The sequence below is a fragment of the Chrysochloris asiatica genome, unplaced genomic scaffold (assembly GCF_000296735.1).
Source record: "Chrysochloris asiatica unplaced genomic scaffold, ChrAsi1.0 scaffold00072, whole genome shotgun sequence".
NCBI lineage: Eukaryota > Metazoa > Chordata > Mammalia > Afrosoricida > Chrysochloridae > Chrysochloris > Chrysochloris asiatica.
Window position 1 is genome coordinate 1470855 of NW_006408590.1, and position 21795 is coordinate 1492649.

Consider the following 21795-nt stretch of genomic DNA (forward strand, 5'->3'; position numbering starts at 1 on the left):
ACAGAAAAACTACACTGCCACAATGCTGATTTATTAAGGATTAAAAAATAACAGGCATTTTAGAAACTCAAAACATAACTTTGTCTACAGAAAATTTATATTTGCTCAGAATGTAGAAGAGATTCATTTTTTGTTTGCTGAAGGTATTTGGGTAAACCTAGCTTTAAGGTAGTCTTTCTTTCTAATATTTTACAATTCTAAAAGGGCACTGAAAATAAACACTTTTAAAATTAGACTTGATTAATTTCATTTTATTTCATTTTGAAGTAACTTATATCAGATTTCCTTTTAAAGTATGTCTTCCAAATTTTCTAACTGAGCTTGAATTTGTTTTATGGTTGCTTCTTCTGTATTCTAAAGAAAAAACAAAGGAATACATAAATATTATAAAAGTATCATTCAAACAGAACTTTTGGTATTCATTCAACATATACAAATTTGAAAAATTTTAGAGGAAAACTTATTCTTGAAATTCATAGTTGTTAATTAACATGAATTTTTAAACAACAAAGAAATATTAACATCTTTGACTTAAAGTATTTTCCCAAATTCATTGTTTTCAAAATGCAAACTAAAATTTCAGTACCCATAAACCCCCACACACATCAGATGAAGTCTCTAAATAAACTACTGCATTTATTTTCATTTCTTCTGAACTAATGAAGTAGCATTTCCACAGGCATTGTTTTTCTTTATCAGTTTTTTTTTTTTTCCTCATTCATTGGATCATTTTCCCAGGGCTTTCAAGCTTTCATATTTTTAAAGAAACTCAACTGCTTAAATATATTGCTTCCTCAAGTGATGATCCTCATCCTGTAGTTTTTTTTTTATTTTTATTTTGCATAGCTACCTTTCAAATTATTGAATGATGTAGAGAGCAAAGAACAAGGCACTAGGAAATGATGGAATAAAAATAGAAATCATTCAAAAGTGAAGCAACACAGGAGGCACTCAATCATCTCTCTGCCAAGAAATGTGGAAGACAACTATCTGGCCAACTGATTGGAAGCGATCAGTATTTGTGCCCATTCCAAAGAGGTGACCCAATCGAATGCAAAATCATTGGACAATCTCTTTGATATGCCATGGGAATAAAGTTTTACTAAAGGTAATACAAAAATGGCTGCAAGCATACATTGACAGAGACCTTCCAGAGGTTCAAGCCAGATTCAGAAGAGACCGTGAAACGAGGGATATCATTGCTGATGTATGATGGATTTTGGCTGAAAGCAGAGAATATCAGAAGGATGTTTACTTGTGCTTTATTGACTATGCAAAGGCTTTCGATTGTGTAGTTCATGACAAGCTATGGAACATTGTGAAGTATGGTATTCCGGAACATTTAATTGTGCTCACGAGGAATCTGTACCTGGACCAACAGGCAGTTGTTCGAACAGAACATGGGAACACTGAATGTTTTAAAATTAAGAAAGGTGTGCGAAAAGGTTGTATTCTTTCACCATACTCACTCACCCTGTATGCTGAGCAAATAATCCAAGAAACTGGGTTATATGAAGAAAAGGATTGAAGGAAGACTCATTAGCAACCTGTGATATGCAGATGATACAACCTTGCTTGCTGAAAGTGAAGAGGACTTATAATTATTTACTGATGAAGATCAAAGAGCACAGCCTTCAGTATGAATTACATCTCAATGTAAAGAAAACAAAAATCCTCACCACTGGACCAATAAACAACATTCTTATCAAGAGAGAAAAGACTGAAGTTGTCAAAGACTTCATTCTTCTTGGATCAACTTTCAACTCATGGAAGCAGCAGTCAAGAAATCTGACGACGTATTGCATTAGGCAAATCTGCTGTACAAAAGCTTTTTAAAGTGTTGAAGAGCAAGGATGTCAGCTTGAGGACTAAGGTGTGCCTGGCCCAAGCCATGGTATTTTCAATAACCTTATATGCATGTGAAAGCTGGACAGTGAATAAGAAAGACCTTAGAAGAATTGATGCTTTTGAGTTATGGTGCTGGAGGAGAATATTGAAAGTGCCATGGGTTGCCAAAAGAACCAACAGATCTGTGTTGGAAGAAGTGCAGCCAGAGTGCTCCTCGGAGGCCAGGAGGGCCAAACTTCATCTCTCATATTTGAGAGATGTTCCGTTCGAACAACTGCCTCTTGGTTGCTATGAGTCGGTACCCGCTTGATGGCACCTAACAACAACAACCTTTCAAATGTGTTCTACCTGACCCCATTCTTCTGATTCTTATCAGTCTTCACAATGATTCGTTACTCAACAACATATCCTAACATGGGGACGTCAACTTCCTTCTGGATTAGTCTAACCTCTTATCCATTTTCTCAGTCACATCGGGTTTTATTTTAGGGACACACTATTCTTTTGACATGGTTCCTTGTTTTTCTAACTGCTCAGTCAACAGGAATTGCCTTCTTTTCAGCTGAGGGTGCCTTTGTTTTATATGTATACTGTCCTATAGAGAACTCAGTTGAATATATTCTAAAGATGGAAGTTCCAATTTTCTCACTTTTTAAGTAATTCTGAATGTGTATTAAGGCATTTTCATCTGGGGATACTATTGAACATAAAATATTATCCCTTATAAACTTAGCCCTCTTTCTAAGCACTCCATTATCCTCAATAACACATGATCTTTAAATCTAGTGTTAATTCTTCTTTACTCATTAGCATACATTTTGGTTTGTTGTTGCTGCTGTTGTTAAGTAATGTAGAATTGGTCTGACTCACAGCAAGTCTGCAGAGGGTTTCAGAGAAGAGGCTAGTGGGTTTGAACCACTGACCTGTAGTTAGCTGTTCACTGCTTATCCTACAGCACCATACCAGGAGCCCAACACTTTGGTTTAATATCACCTAAACCATTTTTTTCCCTCCACGTTGTTGTTTTTAAGTGCCATCTAGTCAGTTCTGACTCATAGTGACCCTGAATAGGGTTTCTGAGGAGCAGATGATGGATTTGAACTGCCCATCTTGTGGTTCACAGTCTAGTGCTGATCCTACTGCATCAACTCACCTCTCTTTATCCATGAGAGGTTTGATATACAATCAGTTCATGGGTTATGCACGAGATTCGTTCTTACCTGTGTCTTTCAGAATTTGTAGGTCAGTCAGAACAGGTGCAAACTTCTTTTTTAGCTTACTTTAGTACAAACAAAGGAGCATTGTGGCTCTCTAGGATAAGCACTGGATTTCTAACCAAAAGGGGGCAGTTTGAGCCCACCAGCCTTTCTTTGAGAAAGAGATGAGGCTTTCAGCTCCCTTAAAGACTTATAGTCTTAGAAGAGCTATACAAGGTCACGATGAGTCAGAATTGACTGGATAGCACTACACCAGTGCAAGAAACAACGCAGAAGCCTTCTCAATGATTTAAAAGCTCTGGTAGCGTAGTGGTTACGAATCGGGCTGTAAACCACAAGGTCAGTAGTTTGAAACTACCAGCTGTTCAGTGGGAGAAAGATGAGGCTTTCTGCTCCCGTAAAGATTTACAGCCTCAGAAACCCTGTACAGGGTCGCTATGAGTCGGAATCGACTCAACGGCACTTAACAACAACATGTGCACTAAGTGAAGGTAATTATAACGAAAAATTTATTGATAATAAGGGTTAGTTCAGTCATTTTAAAATGAGGGTAGATTTACAAATTATTAAAGTAGAGGTTCAAAGATGGCGGTTAAGAGTGCTCATTTGAATGTGCTTCTTCAGTCCTGTCAGTAATCGATTCCACACATCAGGCTCATCAGGCCTGCCTCTTTTTAGCATGCCATTCCAGGGCTTCAATTTCTAATATTCCCATGCTGATTACTGTGGCAAATCATTCAAACTGTGACAAGTCTACCTTGTTCCTGTTGCACTTTGATGCCCATGTCAGAAGAGGCTTGCAACTCTGTAGTCAAGACAAGTTGGTGTGCTAGTATAGCACTGTAAGATAAGCAATGGATTGCAAACCAGAAGGCCAATGGTTCAAATCTACCAGCTGCTCCTCAAACCCTATACAGGACCACTATGAGTGAAGCTGACTTAAAGGCACTTAACAACAATAGGAACTGTCCATAACTCATATGTTTATAAACCAAGGATTGCCAGTATTTTATGCTCTCCTTAGAAAATAGGCATATTTAAATAGCCAGATCTCATGATTTGAAAGTTTTCATATATTTCTTATTTTCTTACAGAATGGTAACTTCAGAACTTTTCAGAAGACTAATGGGACAGTTCATACCTACAGTAACTAGATAAACATTACTAGGCAGTTTTAAATATGTCAGGTTAAACGAAATAATCTAAATTACTTTTACTTATTACAACTAAAATAAACAACTCCCAGCGCCACTACAGGAAGTAAGCATTTATTTAGTTTGGCAAAGTTACTGAAATGTGTTATACTATGACAATGAAAAATCATAGAAAGAAATAAAATGAATAGTTTTCACATAATTGTTCATGTTATAGGCACGTATTACTCTCTAGTTTTCATTGACGATACGGTTTTGTCACAAAGGACTCATTTATGTTACCCTTGTATGTGATTGAGATGATGTAGCTACCCTTCATCAGCGTTTCTTTCATCTTTCCAGTGAGAGTTACAATATGTTTGTATCTAGTTACAGATACTGAAGCCTCTCAGTGACTGCACAAATGAGTCAGAGTCTAAAGTATTAAAAATTATAGTCTAAAAGAAAAATTTCAAGCAAATAAAGTTTACTGATGAAACACTTAATCACTAACCTTTTAAATAATACATTTTTCTACTTATTTCAATTATTAGCTAAATTATTAACCACTTCTATTACAATATAAGGCAGTATAATATGATAAAGAGGGTGTAAGAATGTGGAGGTGGGAGATCTAGCTCTGAGTTCTGGCTCAACCTGAAATATTGTGTGAATTTGGGTAAGTGATTTACATTTTGTGGCTTAAATTCCTTAACATGTAGAAGTACCTGTAGTACTATGCAGTACTTCACTGTAGTACTATGCAATGAAGATGATGATGATAGTAAAGGAGATGGTTTTGAAAAAGACATAGTGCTAAGGTAAACACACTTTAAATATCAAATGAAATGTTTCCACATACCCACTGTAGATCTGCTTTCTTGTACATGCTTATCACTTGAACTATCTTGTCGAACACGTTTGGCAAGTCCAGAGTTTGCTGAAGCAGTTAATGAAGTATTTGATCCAGAACTTGAAGGGAAAAAATATTTTAGTAGAACATTAAAAAAAAAAACTCAAAACTTAGAATTTACAATAAAGATTAATGAAATACAATACTAACGTGTTAAGTTGTGAAATCTCATAGAAGTAACTGTACTTTAACCCACAGAGAAATTTAGCTGTGTGTGATTTTAAAATTAATTCAACTTGGATATTCTGATTATAGTTGACAGTAACAATTCTGCAGTAGACTGTGTTGCTGGAATACAGTATGCACTACTATTCGAGATAAGTAGCACAACCACAGTAGATGAACACACCAATACCAGTTACAAATCTACAACAACTATCCTAATCTAGGGGAAATTAACAAGTGGGGTTATTTTGAAACCTATGCTCTTAATTCAGAGCATGGTAGCACACAGAAAGTCTCTCTGTGGTCACTGCAATTGTAGAAATGGAAAAGAATTTCATTTTCATTTATCCTATCTTCAGAATTTTGGATTAATCACACATTGTTAATAGGTCAGATTTCTAACTCAGAGTTGACATGTTACTGAGCATGTGTTATGGCTTCCTGCTATAGGATATATGGACTCTTGGTGTGGCAGTATAGGATAAGCACTGGACTGCTAATCATAAGGCCAGTGATTTGAAACCCACCAGTTGCTTCTTGGAAACCCTATACAGGATCATTATGAGTCAGAAGTGACTGCAAGGCACTTAGCAACAACAAGCTATCCAATAAACAAATGAGTAAGAACAAACAGCCTACGTCCTGAAACCTTATCTAATAGACACAGGGTGAAGATGGGGGGAAATACATATAGAAAATAATACAACACAGAATAAAAGTAGAGCCACAGGTTTCCAATCTACAAGGAGTTACAGATTCTTGAGCTTAGGGGAAGAGAAAAAAATGGAAAACATCGTGGATGCGAAGAGTATGATTTGGGTCCTGAAAAACAGAAATCCTTTCTAACGCTAAAGGGTTGAAGCTAGCATGGAGGATAACACCACCCTATCTTTATTCAAATAAGTTAATTTTATTATTGAGGAATTTCTGACTAAAGAGAAACAACTATAGTTTTCTTAAAGGCAGTTGTACCTACTATGCTCAAGCATGCAAACCACATCTATCGTAGATGGTTAAAAATAAGGTACTAGTGTTATTTATGGTGGTGGTGGTGGTTATGTGCCATGGAGTCAGAACCAACTCACAGTGACCCTGTACAGGGTTTCTGAGGCTGTAAATCTTTACGGGAGCAGAAAGCCTCATCTTTCTTCCGTGGAACAGCTGGTAGTTTCGAACTGCTGACTTTAGGGCTCCCAGCCCGATTCATAACCACTATAGAAGTAAACATATTCAGTTGTAGAAATTCTTCATTCTGGTGGTTGTGGTAGTTATGTGCCATGGAGTTGGTTCTGACTCATAATGACCCTGTATAGAGTTTCCAAGGCTGTAAATCTTTATGGGAGCAGACAGCCTCATCTTTCTCTTGAAGAATGACTGGTAGTTTCAAACTGCTGACCTTGAGATTAGCAGTCTGATTCATAACCACTATACTACCAGAGCTCCTTTCTTCATTCCTAAATGGTGCTAAATGAATTAAGTTCACTATTTTCTTGGCTATTTAGTGACCAAGTGGTGAGAAAAATATAAAAATTAATACCACTGAGTTGTTTTAGTGTTTTCCTTTATAATTAAAAAAAAAAAAAAGGTTTTAATTATTTTCTGACATGAATCTTCATTTTGTTTAGTTCCAGGATTTTAATTTTTACTCACAGCATGTTTTTACTTGAAAATAAAGCTAACATGTAGTTGTTCAGTACCTCTTTGAATTGGTCCCTGTAAGGGTAGCTGAGGTGTGGCTGGTGGGTATGAACTGTTGACCTTGCAGTTAGCAGTTCAGTGTTTATCCTATAGCACCATACCAGGACCTCAAAGTTAATATAGTTCATATTTATTGGAATGAAATATAAGTTTAATCAAATAAGTCATATATTTACATCAAAGTAGAATATACCCAAACTGTTTCTAAGATTTAGATGAAATCTTGTGTCCTTGTTAAATGCCTTCAGATGTTAAGTGCTGCTAAGTGTAGAATTACAGCAACTGTGTATACATAGGGTTTCCGAGGAACAGCTGGTGGGTCTGAACTATGAACTACCAATCTCAGGGTTTAGCAGTCCAGAACTTATCCTACAGTGCCACACCAGCATTCCAAAATAGATCAAATAGACCACAATAAAATGTTTAACTTTTGCTAAAGTTGGATCATAAAAAGATCTAAAATTGATGAGTGAAAATTCAAATTACCTTCAAAGACTAAACTGATAAGAAATCTGAAGGCTCTTCCAAATGTGCTACAAATATATTTCTATAGCCATTAGTGTAAGTTATGAATTAACTTTGTTTTCTCTGATAGGTAGAATGTTTCTGCTATTACATGTATCTCATATTTTTTTTTTACTGAATTGATTTATAGAAGGCATCATTAGACATCTTTCAAAAAATATATATGGCAAGTAGACCATTTTGTGCTGCTAAAACAGAGTGTAGCAAAATAAATAAATAAAGCCCCAAAATAACAAAATCCAATCAAGCAACCAAATAAGTATGCACATATGCAAAACCAAATACAACCCCAAAACCTTGACTAATATAATTTATGAGTAAAAACTTACATATGTATTTATTATGGTTGTATAGTTCATAGATTGATTCACTTAGTAAAAATGACTGCTTAGTGATATTAAAATGTTGGTATGATAAAAAAAAAAACAAAAAAAAAACCTAGCATTTTCAACTTAAATACTAAGTAGAAGTTCAGTTTGGTAGGTTTTTGGAACATCCAGTGCAGAGGAAATCAAACAAAGGTATACATAGACCTTTACAGTATTTATTTTTTTAAACCATAATGTAATATATATATACCTTAATAGGTATATGAAACTGGTAAGTGGAAAATAACAACATTTATTACTCTCAAGTTCATGTAGATTTAATTAGAGAAAAGGAAGATTAACAAAAAAGTAATTATGTACATTTCTAGCATTAATCTCTTTTAACCTTAGTTAATGGCAGGATCTAATTACTGGTATCAGAGAGAGTGTAATAGAGCAATTAATAGAGTAGGAGAAACCAAGTTACATTTCTCACATGACCTTTAATATTATTCCACAATATTAGAAGACCATTAACTTATCTAAAGTAACTTCAAATAGGATAACAATCTATATACCTGGTAATTTCTTTAAAAATATAATTTGATTTTGACAATGACAAAGCTTACATTCTGCAAGTAATCTTAGCTATCAAACTTGTGCAATGTTTTCACATTGCAAAACAGTGTTTGCTACTAGTGCAGGACTAGAAACCTTACCAACATTAACTCATAGGAAGACTAGCACAATGAAAATTAGCATTGAAGAAATAGATGGAGTAGAATTTGCAAGATACACTCATTAAATTACTAACTCCCATATATGAGCCCATTTGAGCAATTCAAATTTGTGTTTTAGATAAACAAAAGTTGTAAATGTCATGGATAGTTATAGGCATCTAGGAAAACTCAATCCCTTAAGTTGCCAATCTGCTAAAAAAAAAAGACCTCTTTAAAGTTTTAAACAAAGATACCAGTTTGAGGACTAAGGTGCACATGACCAAAGCCATAGTATTTTCAATCATCTCCAATGCATGCTAAAGTTGAAAAATGAGTAAGAAAAACCAAAGAAGAATCAACACATTTTAATTATGGTGTAGGAGATGAATATTGCCTGCCAAAAGAACAAACAAATGTGTCTTGGAAGAAGTATAGCCAGAATGTTTCTTAGCACTGAGGAAGGTGAGACGATGCCTCTTGTACTTTGGATATGTCAGGAGGGACTTGTCCCTGGAGAAGGACATAATGCTTGGTAGAATGGAGGGTCAGTGAAAAAGGGAAAGACCAACTAAAAATGGACTGACACAGTGTCAGCAACAATGGGCTCACACATAACAATTGTGAGATTGTTTAAGGACAGGGCCGTGTTTCATTCTGTTGTGTCGTTACAAGTTGAAAATGACTCAAAGAAATCTAACAAGTACAAATGATACCAAATGATTACAGGTTCATATTAGAATAGAAGAATTTTAAAAAGATGTTTTTATAACTTCCCTAGACTTGACCAATAAACAAATAAATACTGGTGGGGGAGGGGAGGGAGGATTCTATTTTACATATGAGTGTATCTTGCCAATGTTGTAGTCTATAAAGGGATATATTTTGGTTATCTTTAAAATTTTCTTCTAGGTTTTGGTTTATAGTATTTTACTAGGATGTACCTGGTATGCTGATCTGTCAGTTTAACTTACATACTGTGGCGGCTTGCATATTGTTGTGATGGTGACCAGCAGGGTCACCCTTAGTGGATAGGTTTCAGTGGTGCTTTTACACCAAGACAGACTAGGAAGGAAAAGAAAAGAGGTGGGCCACTGCTGAATGTTTAGCCACTGAAAATCTTATGCATAGCAGTGGGACATTGTCTGATATAGTGCAAGAAGATAAGCCCCTCATGTTGAAAGACACTCAAATACGATTAGGGAAAAGCTGCCTCCTCAAAGCAGAGTTGACCTTAATGTGACATGAATGGAGCAAATCTGGGCCTTCATTTGCTGAGGGGTACAGCTCAAAATGAGAAGAAACAGCTGCAAACATCCATTAATAATCGCAATGTGAGATGTATGAAATATGAATTTAGGAAAATTCTAAGTTGTTAAAAATGAAATGGAATGTCTAAAAATCGATATCCTAGACATTACTCTGGTAGCGTAGTGGTTACGAATCGGGCTGCGAACCTTAAGGTCAGCGGTTCGAAACTACCAGCCGCTCCGCGGGAGAAAGATGAGGCTTTCTACTCCCGTAAAGATTTACACCCTCGGAAACCCTGTACAGGGTCGCTATGGGTCGGACCCGACTCGATGGCACTTAACAACAACAACAACAGACATTACTGACTCAAAGTGACCCTGTTTAGTTTCCAAGGAGTAGCTGGTTGCTTTGAACCATGGCCCTTATGGTCCAGTGCATTATTCTGCAGTGCCACACCAGGACTCCAGACGTTACTGAGCTGAAATGGACTGGTATTGGCCACTGTGAAGCAGACAATCATATAGTTTACTGAGCCTGGAATGAAAACGAGGAATGGCACAGCTTCAATTGTCAGAAAGAATATTTTAAGATATATTTTAAAGTACAATACTATCTATGATAAGATAATATCTATGGTTATAAGGAAGACCCGTTCATACTAATACTATTCAAATTTACTAATGAACTACTAAAGCCAGTAAATGAAGCACTCCAACAACTTCTTCAGGTTGAAACAGATCAAACATGCAACCAAGATGCAATGATAGTTACTGGTGACTGGAATGTAAAAATTGGAAAGAAAGAGGAAGAATCAGCAGTTTGAAAATATGGCACTGATAATAGAAATGATGCTGCAGATCACATGATAGAATTATGCAAGACCAGCGACTTATTCATTGCAAAGACCTTTTTTCAACAACATACACGACAACTATACGTATGAACCTCACCAGATGGAATACATGGGAATCAAACAGATGACACTTCTGGGAAGAGATGATGGAAAAACTCAGCATCATCAGTCAAAAATAACACCAGGGGCCTATTGTGAAACAGACTAGCAAATGCTCATATGCAAGTTCAGACTGAAGCTGAAAAAATTTAAGTCAACAGGAGCCCAAATATGCCTTGAATTTACAGACCATCTCAAGAATAGATATAATGTATTAGATGCTAATGACTGAAAACCAGATGATGACATTTAGAGCATTTCACATGAAGAAATCAAAGAGTCATTAACAAGACAAAGCCAAGCATTATGATGAAATGTGCAAAGAACTACAATTATACAACCAAAAGAGAACACACTCAGCATATTTTAAGCTGAAAGAAGATAAAATTCAATCCTGGAGTTGCAATTTTGAAGGATTCTACAGGTGAACTACTGAATGATGTAGGAAGCATAAGAAGATGGAAGGAATCACAGAGTCAACATATCAAAAAGCATTAGCTGATGCTCAATCATTTCAAGTGGTAGCAATATGATCAAGAACCAATAATATTGAAAGAAGTCCAAACTACATTGACAAAAAGCAAGGCTTCAGGAATTGATGGAATAAAAATGGAAATGTTTTAACAAATTGATGAAGCGCTGGAGGTGCTCACTCATCTATGCTAACATATTTGAAAGACAGCTGCTATCTGGCCAATCTACGAGAAGAGAACGTTATTTGTTCCCGATTCCATAGAAAGGTGACACAATTGAATGTGGAAATCATTGAGCAACATCATTAATATCATTTTGTTGTTGTTATGTGCCATGGAGTCAGTTTTGACTCACAGCAACCCTGTACGGGGTTTCTCAGGCTGTAATTCTTTACGGGATCAGAAAGCATCATCTTTCTCCTGCAGAACAGCTGATAGTTTCGAACTGCTGACCATGAGATTAGCAGCCTGATTCGTAGCCACTACGCTACCATATGTATGTAAAATTTTGCTGATGATAATTCAAAAACAATTGCAGCAGTACATCAACCGGGAGCTGGCAGAAATCCAAGCTGGATACAGAAAAGGTCATGTAACCAGACACATCACTGATGATGCCAGATGGACTGTGGCTAAAAGTCGAGAATACCAAAATATGTTTGTGTTTTATTAACTATGCAAAGACATTAGACAGTGTGAATCATAAAAAACTATCGATAGCATTGCAAAGAACGGAAAATCAAAAACACCTGATTGTGTTCATAATGAATCAAGATACAGTCATGCAAACAGAACAAGGGAATATAGAATGGTTTAAATTTGGAAGATGTGTCCCAGGTTTGCACCCTTTCACTATACTTATCTAATCTGTATGCTGAGCAAATAATTGAGAAGAATGTGGCATCAGGATTTGAGAGGAAGACTCATTAACAACACAACCTTGCTTGCTGGAAGCAAGAGGACTTGAAAAACTTACTGTTGAAGATCAAAGACCTCACTCAGCCTTCGGTATGGATTGCAGCTCAGTGCAAGAAAACAAAAATCTTCACCACTACACCAATAAATAACATCACAATAAAAACAGAAAACATGGAAGTATCAAAAACTTCATTTTGCTTCGATCCACAATCAACACTCATAGAAGCAGCAGTCAAGAAATCAAATGAAGTATTTATTGCATTAGCAAAAGACCTCTTGAAAGTGTTAAAGAGCAAAGATGTCAGCTTGAGAACTGAAGTACGCCTGACCCATGTCATGGTATTTTCAATCACCTCATATGCATGTGAAATTTAGACAATGAATAAGGAAGACTGTAGAAGAATTGCCGCATTTGAGTTATGGCGTTGGAGGAGAATATTAAAAAGTACCATGGACTGCCAGAAAACCAAACAAAAATATGTGTTGGAAGAAGGATAGTCAAAATGCTCCTTAGAAGTGAGCATGGTGAGATTTCATCTGCCAGTCTTTGGATATGTTGCCAGGAGGGATCAGTTATTGGAGAAAGATATCATACTTTATAAGGTGGAGGGTCATCGAGAAAGAGGAAGATCTTCAATGAGATGGGCTGACACAATGGCTGCAACAATGTGCTCAACCTTTAACAATTATGAGGATGGCAGAGGATCGGGCAGTATTTTTTTCTGTTTGCATCAGGTTGACATGAGTCTGAACTAACTCGACGGCACCTAAAACATTAACTCCCTGGCACGATTTCCTTTGTATTAATCCTGCTTGTGGGTTTTTTCAATCTATAACTTGATGTTTTTTCTCAATTTTGGAAAATTATCAGTCAGCATCTCTTTTCCCTCATTCTTTGTCTGCTTCTAGGATTTCAAATGCAAACATACTAGAACTTTTTAATCAAATCTTACTTAAATTTTTTCCACTTTTTTCTGTACTTCCCATCATGTGTTCTTCTGTGCATCAATTTGGCTATTTTAAATTAGTGTAGCTTCCAGTTCACTAATACGCTCTTCTGCTGTGTCTAATCTGAATTTATTGAGTTTTAAATTTTAGTACATTCTAACCTTTTTTTATTTCTAGACTGATTTTTAAAATTGATTTGAATATTCAGTCCATTGCTGAATTTATCTTATCTGAATTTATGTTTACTGAATTTGTTTTTTATGGTCATATCTAATTACTGCAATATACGTGTAACTTGGGGATCAATGGTTCTCTAAATTGTTTGTTTTCTTTTGAATTTCAGCTGCTAAGTTTTGTGTTTTGGCGTATTAAATTTTGATTAAGTGCTAAACAGTTTATCAGATAAACTGTAGAGGCTTGGTTCTGGAGAACATTATAACATAGCCCTTCAGGACTCTCGGGTAAAAGGGCCTCTCTTTCCTCCACTGTGGTTCCTGAACTCTAACTTTCTGTGTTTCAGTCCTATGAGGATGTCAAAACTGCTTAGTTCTTTAGCCTCAGAGCAGCTACATTCAGTTTGGTTTCTTGGCTTTTATTGCACAAAGTTTAAAACATGGCAAATACCTTGAGGGAAAAAGTTGCACAGAATGTTTTTGTTTCCCAAATTGGTGAGACTGTTGCTAACTCTAGGCTTTTAATTTCTGCTTGTTCGCTCTGCCTTTTGCCACGGACTAGAAAATGCTCAAATGGAAAGAGTCAGAGACAGTTCAGCTCTACAGTGTGTTTTCCTTTTCTCTGGAATCTTGGCCTCTCAAGTCGTCACTGTCTTGGTTTTCTCCAGTGCCTTCAAGCAGTTATTAGTTGTATTTAATTAGCCTTTTCAATGGTTCTAATAGGAAGGCTTGGTGTGATTGATATATACTACCATTATTATAGCTGGAAAAGGAAGACCCCTCATTTACTACATTTTAGCCATATGTCAAAATTAATTAAAATAATATAATTCTAGGACTGAGAAAACTCAGTAATGTCTAAAAGGAAAGATAACCAAATGATTAAACAGTGTTACCATAAGAAAAGCTAATAACTAAGTGACATTTTTAAAGGCGAGAAGACTTTTCAACTTATTTTTAATAATCTAAAACATGAAATACTTTATGTAAATATCAAGTGAAATACTTGGACTTTATAAAATAGTAACTCCTGTTGATTATATAAATCCAGTGTTTCATTCAGACCAGTTTACCATATGTATGCTTAGATATGAATTGATAGTCTAATTACAAGACTATTTTTATAAAGCTCAAGGAAGCAAAGTCTAAAATATGATCTTGTGTAAATACAGTTTATGTTGAACCATACCTGGCTAATTTCCGTTTCCTCTTGGCAGCAGCAGTCATTGCCATGTAGGACGGCACTATGCTTGGTACAGCCATGGGATGTCTAGTCGACAATGTAGAAGAGTCAAACCTGTGTAGTAAATGGAGAAAATACAGAGTAATTTTGATTTGTACTATGCGCAGAAAGGAGGTAGATACTTGTATAATAGGAAATCCATTTGGTAGTAATAAAGAAAAAATATTTCTCCATACTAGAGCACTTATATCTCTTATTCCAGGATTTTCTTTTCTTTTTTAGCAATAGGTAGAGTTGCTATCAAGGATTTCTGTATTCCCAGCAACGTACAATTGTGAAGAAAGTTTACTTCCAATTTGTTGATAAGGTGTGATTATACAAATGAAGTAAAAAGAGTATGTTTGCCTGGATAACATGGAGTCAACCTTACCTTAGGCGTATGACTATTTTAGAGTAAGGTAAGGTTTGTCAAACATCATTAGACCCTGCGGAATTGTCTTCAATGAAGATATTAAGTAATAATAACAGACACCATAACCCTCTGATGATGGCCTGTGTTATCTAACTTTGGGTACTGAGAACAAATTAAGATGCAAAGGGGGCTTCAGAACGCTTGTGGAAAATGGAATTAAAAAAAAAAAAATACTTGATTTACAAAAGAAACCTCAGATATATCTAAAGAAGGAAAAAAAAGATAATCATTTAAAGGTCATGTCAAAAAAAAAAACAGGGCAAAAGAAGAAAAAGTTGAGAAACATCCTTTTCTTGTACCTTTGCAAAATGTTATTGTCATTTGGCAGTGATTCTTTTACAGGCAATTCACTCTTCCAACTCTTGGTATCTTTGCAAATAATAAATGTAGAGTCCAAATTTTCCTCTCCACATTCTGTTCTCCTACTAAAAGGAGAACATAACATCTTCTGAGAGTTACTGCTGTTTATATTTGAGCTGATGGCCTGAAAACTCATAGAATGTGATGATGGTTTCATAAAGGTCCCAGTAGACTGAGTTAGAAAAGTTTTTCTACAGTCTTCTGGAGTATATACAATAGGATGAAGTTCTTTGCTGAAGGAATCATTGAGCTGAACACTTTCAGACAGTACAGACTTTTCCTTAAGTTTTGCTTCCAAGGGAGAAGGCATTAGTTTTCTCCGAGTTCTTTTATGTGGAGGAACTGTAAGTGGAGCAAATTCATTTGAAGATGTGCCTGGTCAATTAAAAAAAAAGAAGATTAATAATGTTGCCCCAACAGTTTTCTAATAACCCTATCAACTAAAACAAAACAAACCACCAATAGTGAAATGCACTGTATTGATAAAAACTTGAGGGAAAATAAAAAACTAATTTATGACTAGTAAGTAATGTTACTTAACTATTAACAACAACATTACTTAAGCAGCATCAAGTCGATTCCAACTCATAGCAAGCCTGTACAGGGTTTGCAAGGAACAGCTGGTGAGTCTGAAGCGCCACTCTCGCAGCTCAAACCGACCTTGTGGTCCAGTGTGTTATCTTACAGCGCCACGCCAGAATTCCACTAAGTAACATTAAGTAGTTAGTAATGTTAGTAAAATATATTATAAAGTGATTCTATAATGGAAAGCAATAACTTACAAATATCAATATTTATAGATATAGTCTTCGTGAGACATTAGGTAATCATGAAAATAAATTTCCAACCAATTCCAACAAAATTCATAAATAAGTTCTTAGCTTTCATATAATTTACTCTGTAAAATATCACCTTTGCTGTTAAGTGACACTGAGTTGTTTCTGACTCACAGCAACCCTGTATAGTTTCTGAGGAGCGGCTGGGGGTTTGAACCCCTGACCTTGTGGTCAGCAGTCCAGTGCTTATCCTACAGTGACATATGTTTGTAGCCAATAGAGTGTACGTGTAATTTAGCTGGTGGATTTGAACTGCTGACCTTGTGGTTCACAGTCCAGTGAATATATATTGAGTGAAGGGAAAGACAATATACGATAAGGGAAAAGTCAGCACAACATGACCAAGGCAAAGGAAGACACTAGGAGATACACAATACTTAAAGGCAACAAACGTAAATACTATAACACACATAATCAGAATAAACAGTAATAATCTGTAGTGGGTTTATGTGTACACATGAGCAGAACAGGTGTGAGAAAGGGAATGGGACTACATATACAATTACATAGACATTTGCATTGTTGTTAGGTGCCTTGGAATTCTGACTCAAATTGACTGTACACACAACAGAACCATATACTGCCCAGTCGTACACCAGTCTCACAATTGTTGTTTGTAGGTTGCTAATGAGTCTTCCTCCAATCCTGATGCTACGTTCTTCTTCATATTTCTCAGCATACAGATTAAATACAGTGAAAGGATGCAACCCCAACACCCACCTTTCTGGATTTTAAACCATTCAGTATCCCTTTGCTCAGTTCTAACAACTGCCATGAGGTTCCTCATGAGCACCATTAGGTGTTCTGGAATTCCCATTCTTCCCAACATTATCCATAGCTTGTTATGATCCACAGTCTAACGCCCTTGCATAGTCAAGAAAGCACAAATAAACATCTTTCTGGTATTCTCAGCTTTCAGTCAAGATTAATATCAACAATGGGATCCCTAGTTCCTCATCCTCTTCTGAATCCCACTAGAATTTCTGGAAGCTGCCTGTTGATGTACTGCTGCAAACATTTTTAAGTTATCTTCAGTAAAATTTTACTTATATGTAATATTAATGATATTATTTGATGATTTCCACATTCCATTGGGTCACCTTTTTTTAAAATGGGCACAAATACGGATGAGGTTGGCCCAGGATCGGGCAGTGTTTCGTTCTGCTGTGCATAAGTTCGCTATGAGTTGGTACCAACTCTATGGCACCTAACAACAACAATAAATCAATCAGTTGACCAGGTAGTTGTCTTTCCTGGCATAGATGAGTGAGTGCCTCCAGTGCTGAGTCTGCTGAAACACGTAAATTTGTATTCTGCCATTCCTGGAGTCTTGTTTGACTTTCGGTGCAGCTTGGACTTCTTTATTCAGTAGCATCAGTTACTGATTATACGCTAAGTTTTGAAATGGTTGAACACTGACCAATTCTTTTTGGTACAGTGACAGTGTATTCCTTCCATCTTCTTTTGATTCTGTGTCGTTCAATATTTTGTCCACAGAGTTCTTCAATGTTGCAACACAACGCTTGAATTTTTTTCTTTAGTTATTTCAGATTGAGAAATGCTATAAGTGCGTTCTTCTCTTTCAATTTTCTAACTCCAGGTCTTAGCACCTTTCATCATAATATTTTACTATGTCTTCTTGAGTTGCTCAAAGAAATTTTCCTGTTCAGCTCTTTTACTTCATCATTTCTTCTAGTATCTTTACCTTCTCTATGTTCAAGAGCAAGTTTCAGTCTCTTATGACATTCAGTTTGGTCTTTTCTTGTCTTATTAATGACCTTTACCTTTTTTTATGTTATGATGTTCTTGATGTTCCCCCATAACTCCCCTGGTCTTTGGTCATTATTAATATATGTTTGCAGTTGTTTCTTCTTAATTTGGACTGTGCCCCATCAGCAAATAAAGGTCTGGAAAGCTTTGCTCCACCCACATCATTAATGTCAACTCTGAGGAAGCAGTGCCCCAGTCGTATTCTAAGGCTCATCTTCCGGCACTGGATCAGACCATGTTCCACTGTTATTCATAAGGTTTTCGGTGGCTACTCTTGCAGAATTAGTCCACCTGTCCTTCTTCGTACTCTGACTTAAGTCCGGAGGCTCACCTGAAACTTGTCCACCATGTGTGACTGCTGCTATTTAAAATACCAGAGCCATAACGTCCAGAATCACAGCACCACACAAACCATTGCAGGATGAAAAACTGACAGGTGAATGGTGGACTTACAGGCTTAGCTGAGTATATTTGTACACATACATACGTCTATATACATGTGACAAACATATGAACATTTCTTTGCCACGACCAAACCCTAGAAATTAGTCATTGGGCTTAGGACCATAGTCTTGGGGGACATCTGTGTCAACTGGCATAACATAGTCCACAAAGACAATGTTCATCTTAATGTGCTAATTAAGTAGTGACTGGGGTCCTAAGAGATTGTGAGCAGTCATCTAAGATGCAACTACTAGTCCATCCTCCTCTGGAGCAAAGCATGAAAAAGGAAAAACTCAAGGAAGCTATAAGTATGAAGAACAAATAGACCATGTGAAGCACAGCCTCCACTAGACCCGAACTAGATGGTGCCTGGCTACCACTATCAACAGCACTGATCTGAATCCCAACAGAAGGTCCTAGTCAGAGTGTGCTAAAAATGTAGACCAAAATTTAGTATCATAAAGAAGACCAGAGTTAATAATCTGATAGAGAGTAGCAGAAAGCTGACATTATAACCCTTAGACATCTTTCAAACCTGGAACGAAACCACTGTTGAAGAGCACCTATAGCCAAACAACAGACAGACCTATAAAATGAATTACAGGACCTATGAAGGCTAGATTAGAACAATCAAACATACAAGGTTAAAAGGGTATCATTGGCCCCAAAGTTCAAAATAGAATGTCAACTGGGAATTTTACTTCAAGAGGCAAAAAGGGTGAGAAGGGGCAGGAATGAAAAACAAATAGAAAAGGGGAAGTCAGGGAGGAAGTGGGAAAATGCTGTTACATTAAGGTGACTGAAACTATTGTCATGAAACAAAATGTGTATAAATTGTTGAATGAAGCTAATTTGCTCTTTAGACTTTAACCCAAATCACAGTAAAACAAACAAACAAACAAAAAACACCAACACCCAAAAAAACCTCACCAAAAAACAGTATCTGTCTGTTACCCTAAATTCTAAGGAGCTCTGGTAGTGTAATGGTTATAAATCAGGCTGCTAACCTCAGGGTCAGTAGTTTGAAAATACAAGCAATTCCGTTCCACAGGAGAAACATGAGACTTTCTACTCCTATAAAAATGTATCACCTCAGAAACCCTATACAGGGTTGCTATGAGTGAGAACTGACTCCACGGCACATCACCACCCTAAATTCTTTTCTTACCCTCATCCAATAAATACGTTTCCAAAACGAGGCATTCTCTGCCCTGTAGTCTCTTACTCTACTCACTCAAACCCTTTTATTCCTAATTATTCTTTGGCCATTCATTACCTTCTCAGTCATCTGGGTCCCAATACTTAGATTTCTACATTTTCCAGCCTCCATCAATCTCATCTCTTTTTGAACTTAAAACTAAAATATAATTATGAACCTAATATTCTTCTGATTAAATACTTTAAACAGTAATCTTTAAACAGAAACAACATCCAGATTTTTAATAGATGAATTCTTGGTCTCTGGCCCAAAATCCAGGTGTATGTGTGTGTATGTATGTGTGTGTGTGTGTGTGTGTGTTCTATTTGAACTTAAGTGTAAGTACCAGGCTTAAGTCTGTACGTACACAAAATCCTCTCAAACACCTTCACTAATGCAGAAAATAAAAATAACTGACTACATACATAATAAATTTGATCAGTTCTAATGTTCTTATCTTGCATTATGAATTACTTTTTTAATCAGATCTGCATATTTCATTCTGGAAAACTTTGCAACATCTACCATTCAGTGTCTTTTCTTAGAAGGTACTGTCCAGGGATGAAACTATAATGTATATTTTTGTACATTTTATAGTCATGAAGTAAAATTCCCAATAGGTATTCTATTGGCTTTATTATATACTGCTGACTTCAGTGGATAATATTGAAAGCTGAATAGAATAAAGTGTTATGTGTTTCAGTACAGCAATCAAGCATTCAGTCAAGTTAGAAAATATACTTAGAGCAATCACCAACAGTGCACACATTCTTCTTCTTACGTTAGCTGACAATTGGCACTGTTATGGCTAGGTTGACAATTACCCTCTAGGAAATACAATTTTAAAACAGGAAGAAAAATATGATCTCTATTCTACTAAGAAATTTTAATTTTCTGAGAACTAGATAAATGACATCCAGATCTTAAAATAATTTTCCACTCCCTTTAACATGACATTTGTCAAATTTTCCATTACCAGATATTCTTATACTAATGCTGCAGTGTAAAGACAGTTACTTTTCTCCACTGTGCTGCTACCACCAATTTGGTGACTATTAATAGCTGGAAGATTAACTTCTTTTCCCATGAGAGGCAGCAGGGGTATAGAGGATAGAAAACTATATTGAGGATAGAGAACTGAATTGGGAGTCAGGAGACTTGGATTCTATTTCTGGTTCCACAACCGACTAAATGAGTGACCTTGGGCAATTCACTTAAGCAGTGTGAGCATTAATATCCCTTAGAAACAGAGTACTTTTTCATGTAGTGGGAATTTTCTAGGATCAGATAACATCTATAAAATACTGAAATTCAAGGAAATGCTCAGGAAATATAAATAAGCTTCAACAGTAGTGTGGTTGGCCCAGGATCGGGCAGTGTTTCGTTCTGCTGTGCATACATAAGGTTGCTATGAGTCAGTACCAACTGGATAGCACTTAACAACAAACAACAACAACGTTAGCATTACTACTTTCACAGGGAAATTTACAATTTACTTTCAATACTCTATTAATAACTAATAGCGTTATCTATTGTTGTTGTTGTTGTCCGGTGCCAACGAGTCTGAACCGACTCATAGCGAACCCATGCACAGCAGAATGAAATAATGTCCGATCCTGGGCCAACCTCACTACCACTGCCATACTTGACACCATCAATGATGCCACCTGGCTGATCCATCTCGTTGGGGGTCTTCCTCTCTTTCTCTGACCCTGCATCTTACCCAGCATGACATCCTTCTCTAGTGACTGTTCCCTCCTGACAATATGTCCAAAGTATGAGAGACGAAGTTTAGCCAATGGCCTCCAAGAAGCACTCTGGCTGCACCTCTTCCAAAACAGATCTATTACCATCTATAAAACAGCACATTTCCAACAATATCTCACGTTTGGGTATCACCCAGGCTGATGAAAAAATGTAATACAAGCCAATAACAAATTATTGTTAAAGCAGATATCTCTGATAGCTAGAAATGGAGATTCTATAGGAACACTGAAAAATCTGTCTACAATGGAACATGAAATTTCATTCACTAACTTTCTTGCACTTAATTGTTGTTACGTGCCTGCCTTTGACTTGGCTCCAACTCACAGTGACCCTGTTATAAGGGTTTCTGAGGAGCAGCTGGTGGGTTTGAACTGCCACTCTTGTGGTTAGCAGTCCAGTGCTTATCTTATAGCACCATAACAGGACTCCTTATCTAGAAATGGGTACTCTCTGGAGTAATAAATTCTCATAACTATGGACCAGTTTTTCCCTACTGGTAGCAAAGAACATGAAAAGGTGGTCTTTCC

The 21795-nt window shown here is 36.4% G+C and overlaps 1 protein-coding gene across 1 annotated transcript in view; it reads right to left on the bottom strand.

The window, feature by feature from the left end:
• Window positions 1-271: 271 nt before the first annotated feature.
• Window positions 272-21795, bottom strand: part of KIF18A (kinesin family member 18A) — a 90302-nt gene continuing 68778 nt past the window's right edge. Inside the window, exons 13-16 of the mRNA XM_006864904.1 lie at window positions 15193-15628; window positions 14428-14535; window positions 5061-5170; window positions 272-354 (exon numbers count right to left, since the gene is read on the bottom strand). Of these exons, the coding sequence (XP_006864966.1) occupies window positions 272-354; window positions 5061-5170; window positions 14428-14535; window positions 15193-15628 (737 nt within the window). The remainder of the gene's footprint in view (window positions 355-5060; window positions 5171-14427; window positions 14536-15192; window positions 15629-21795) is intronic.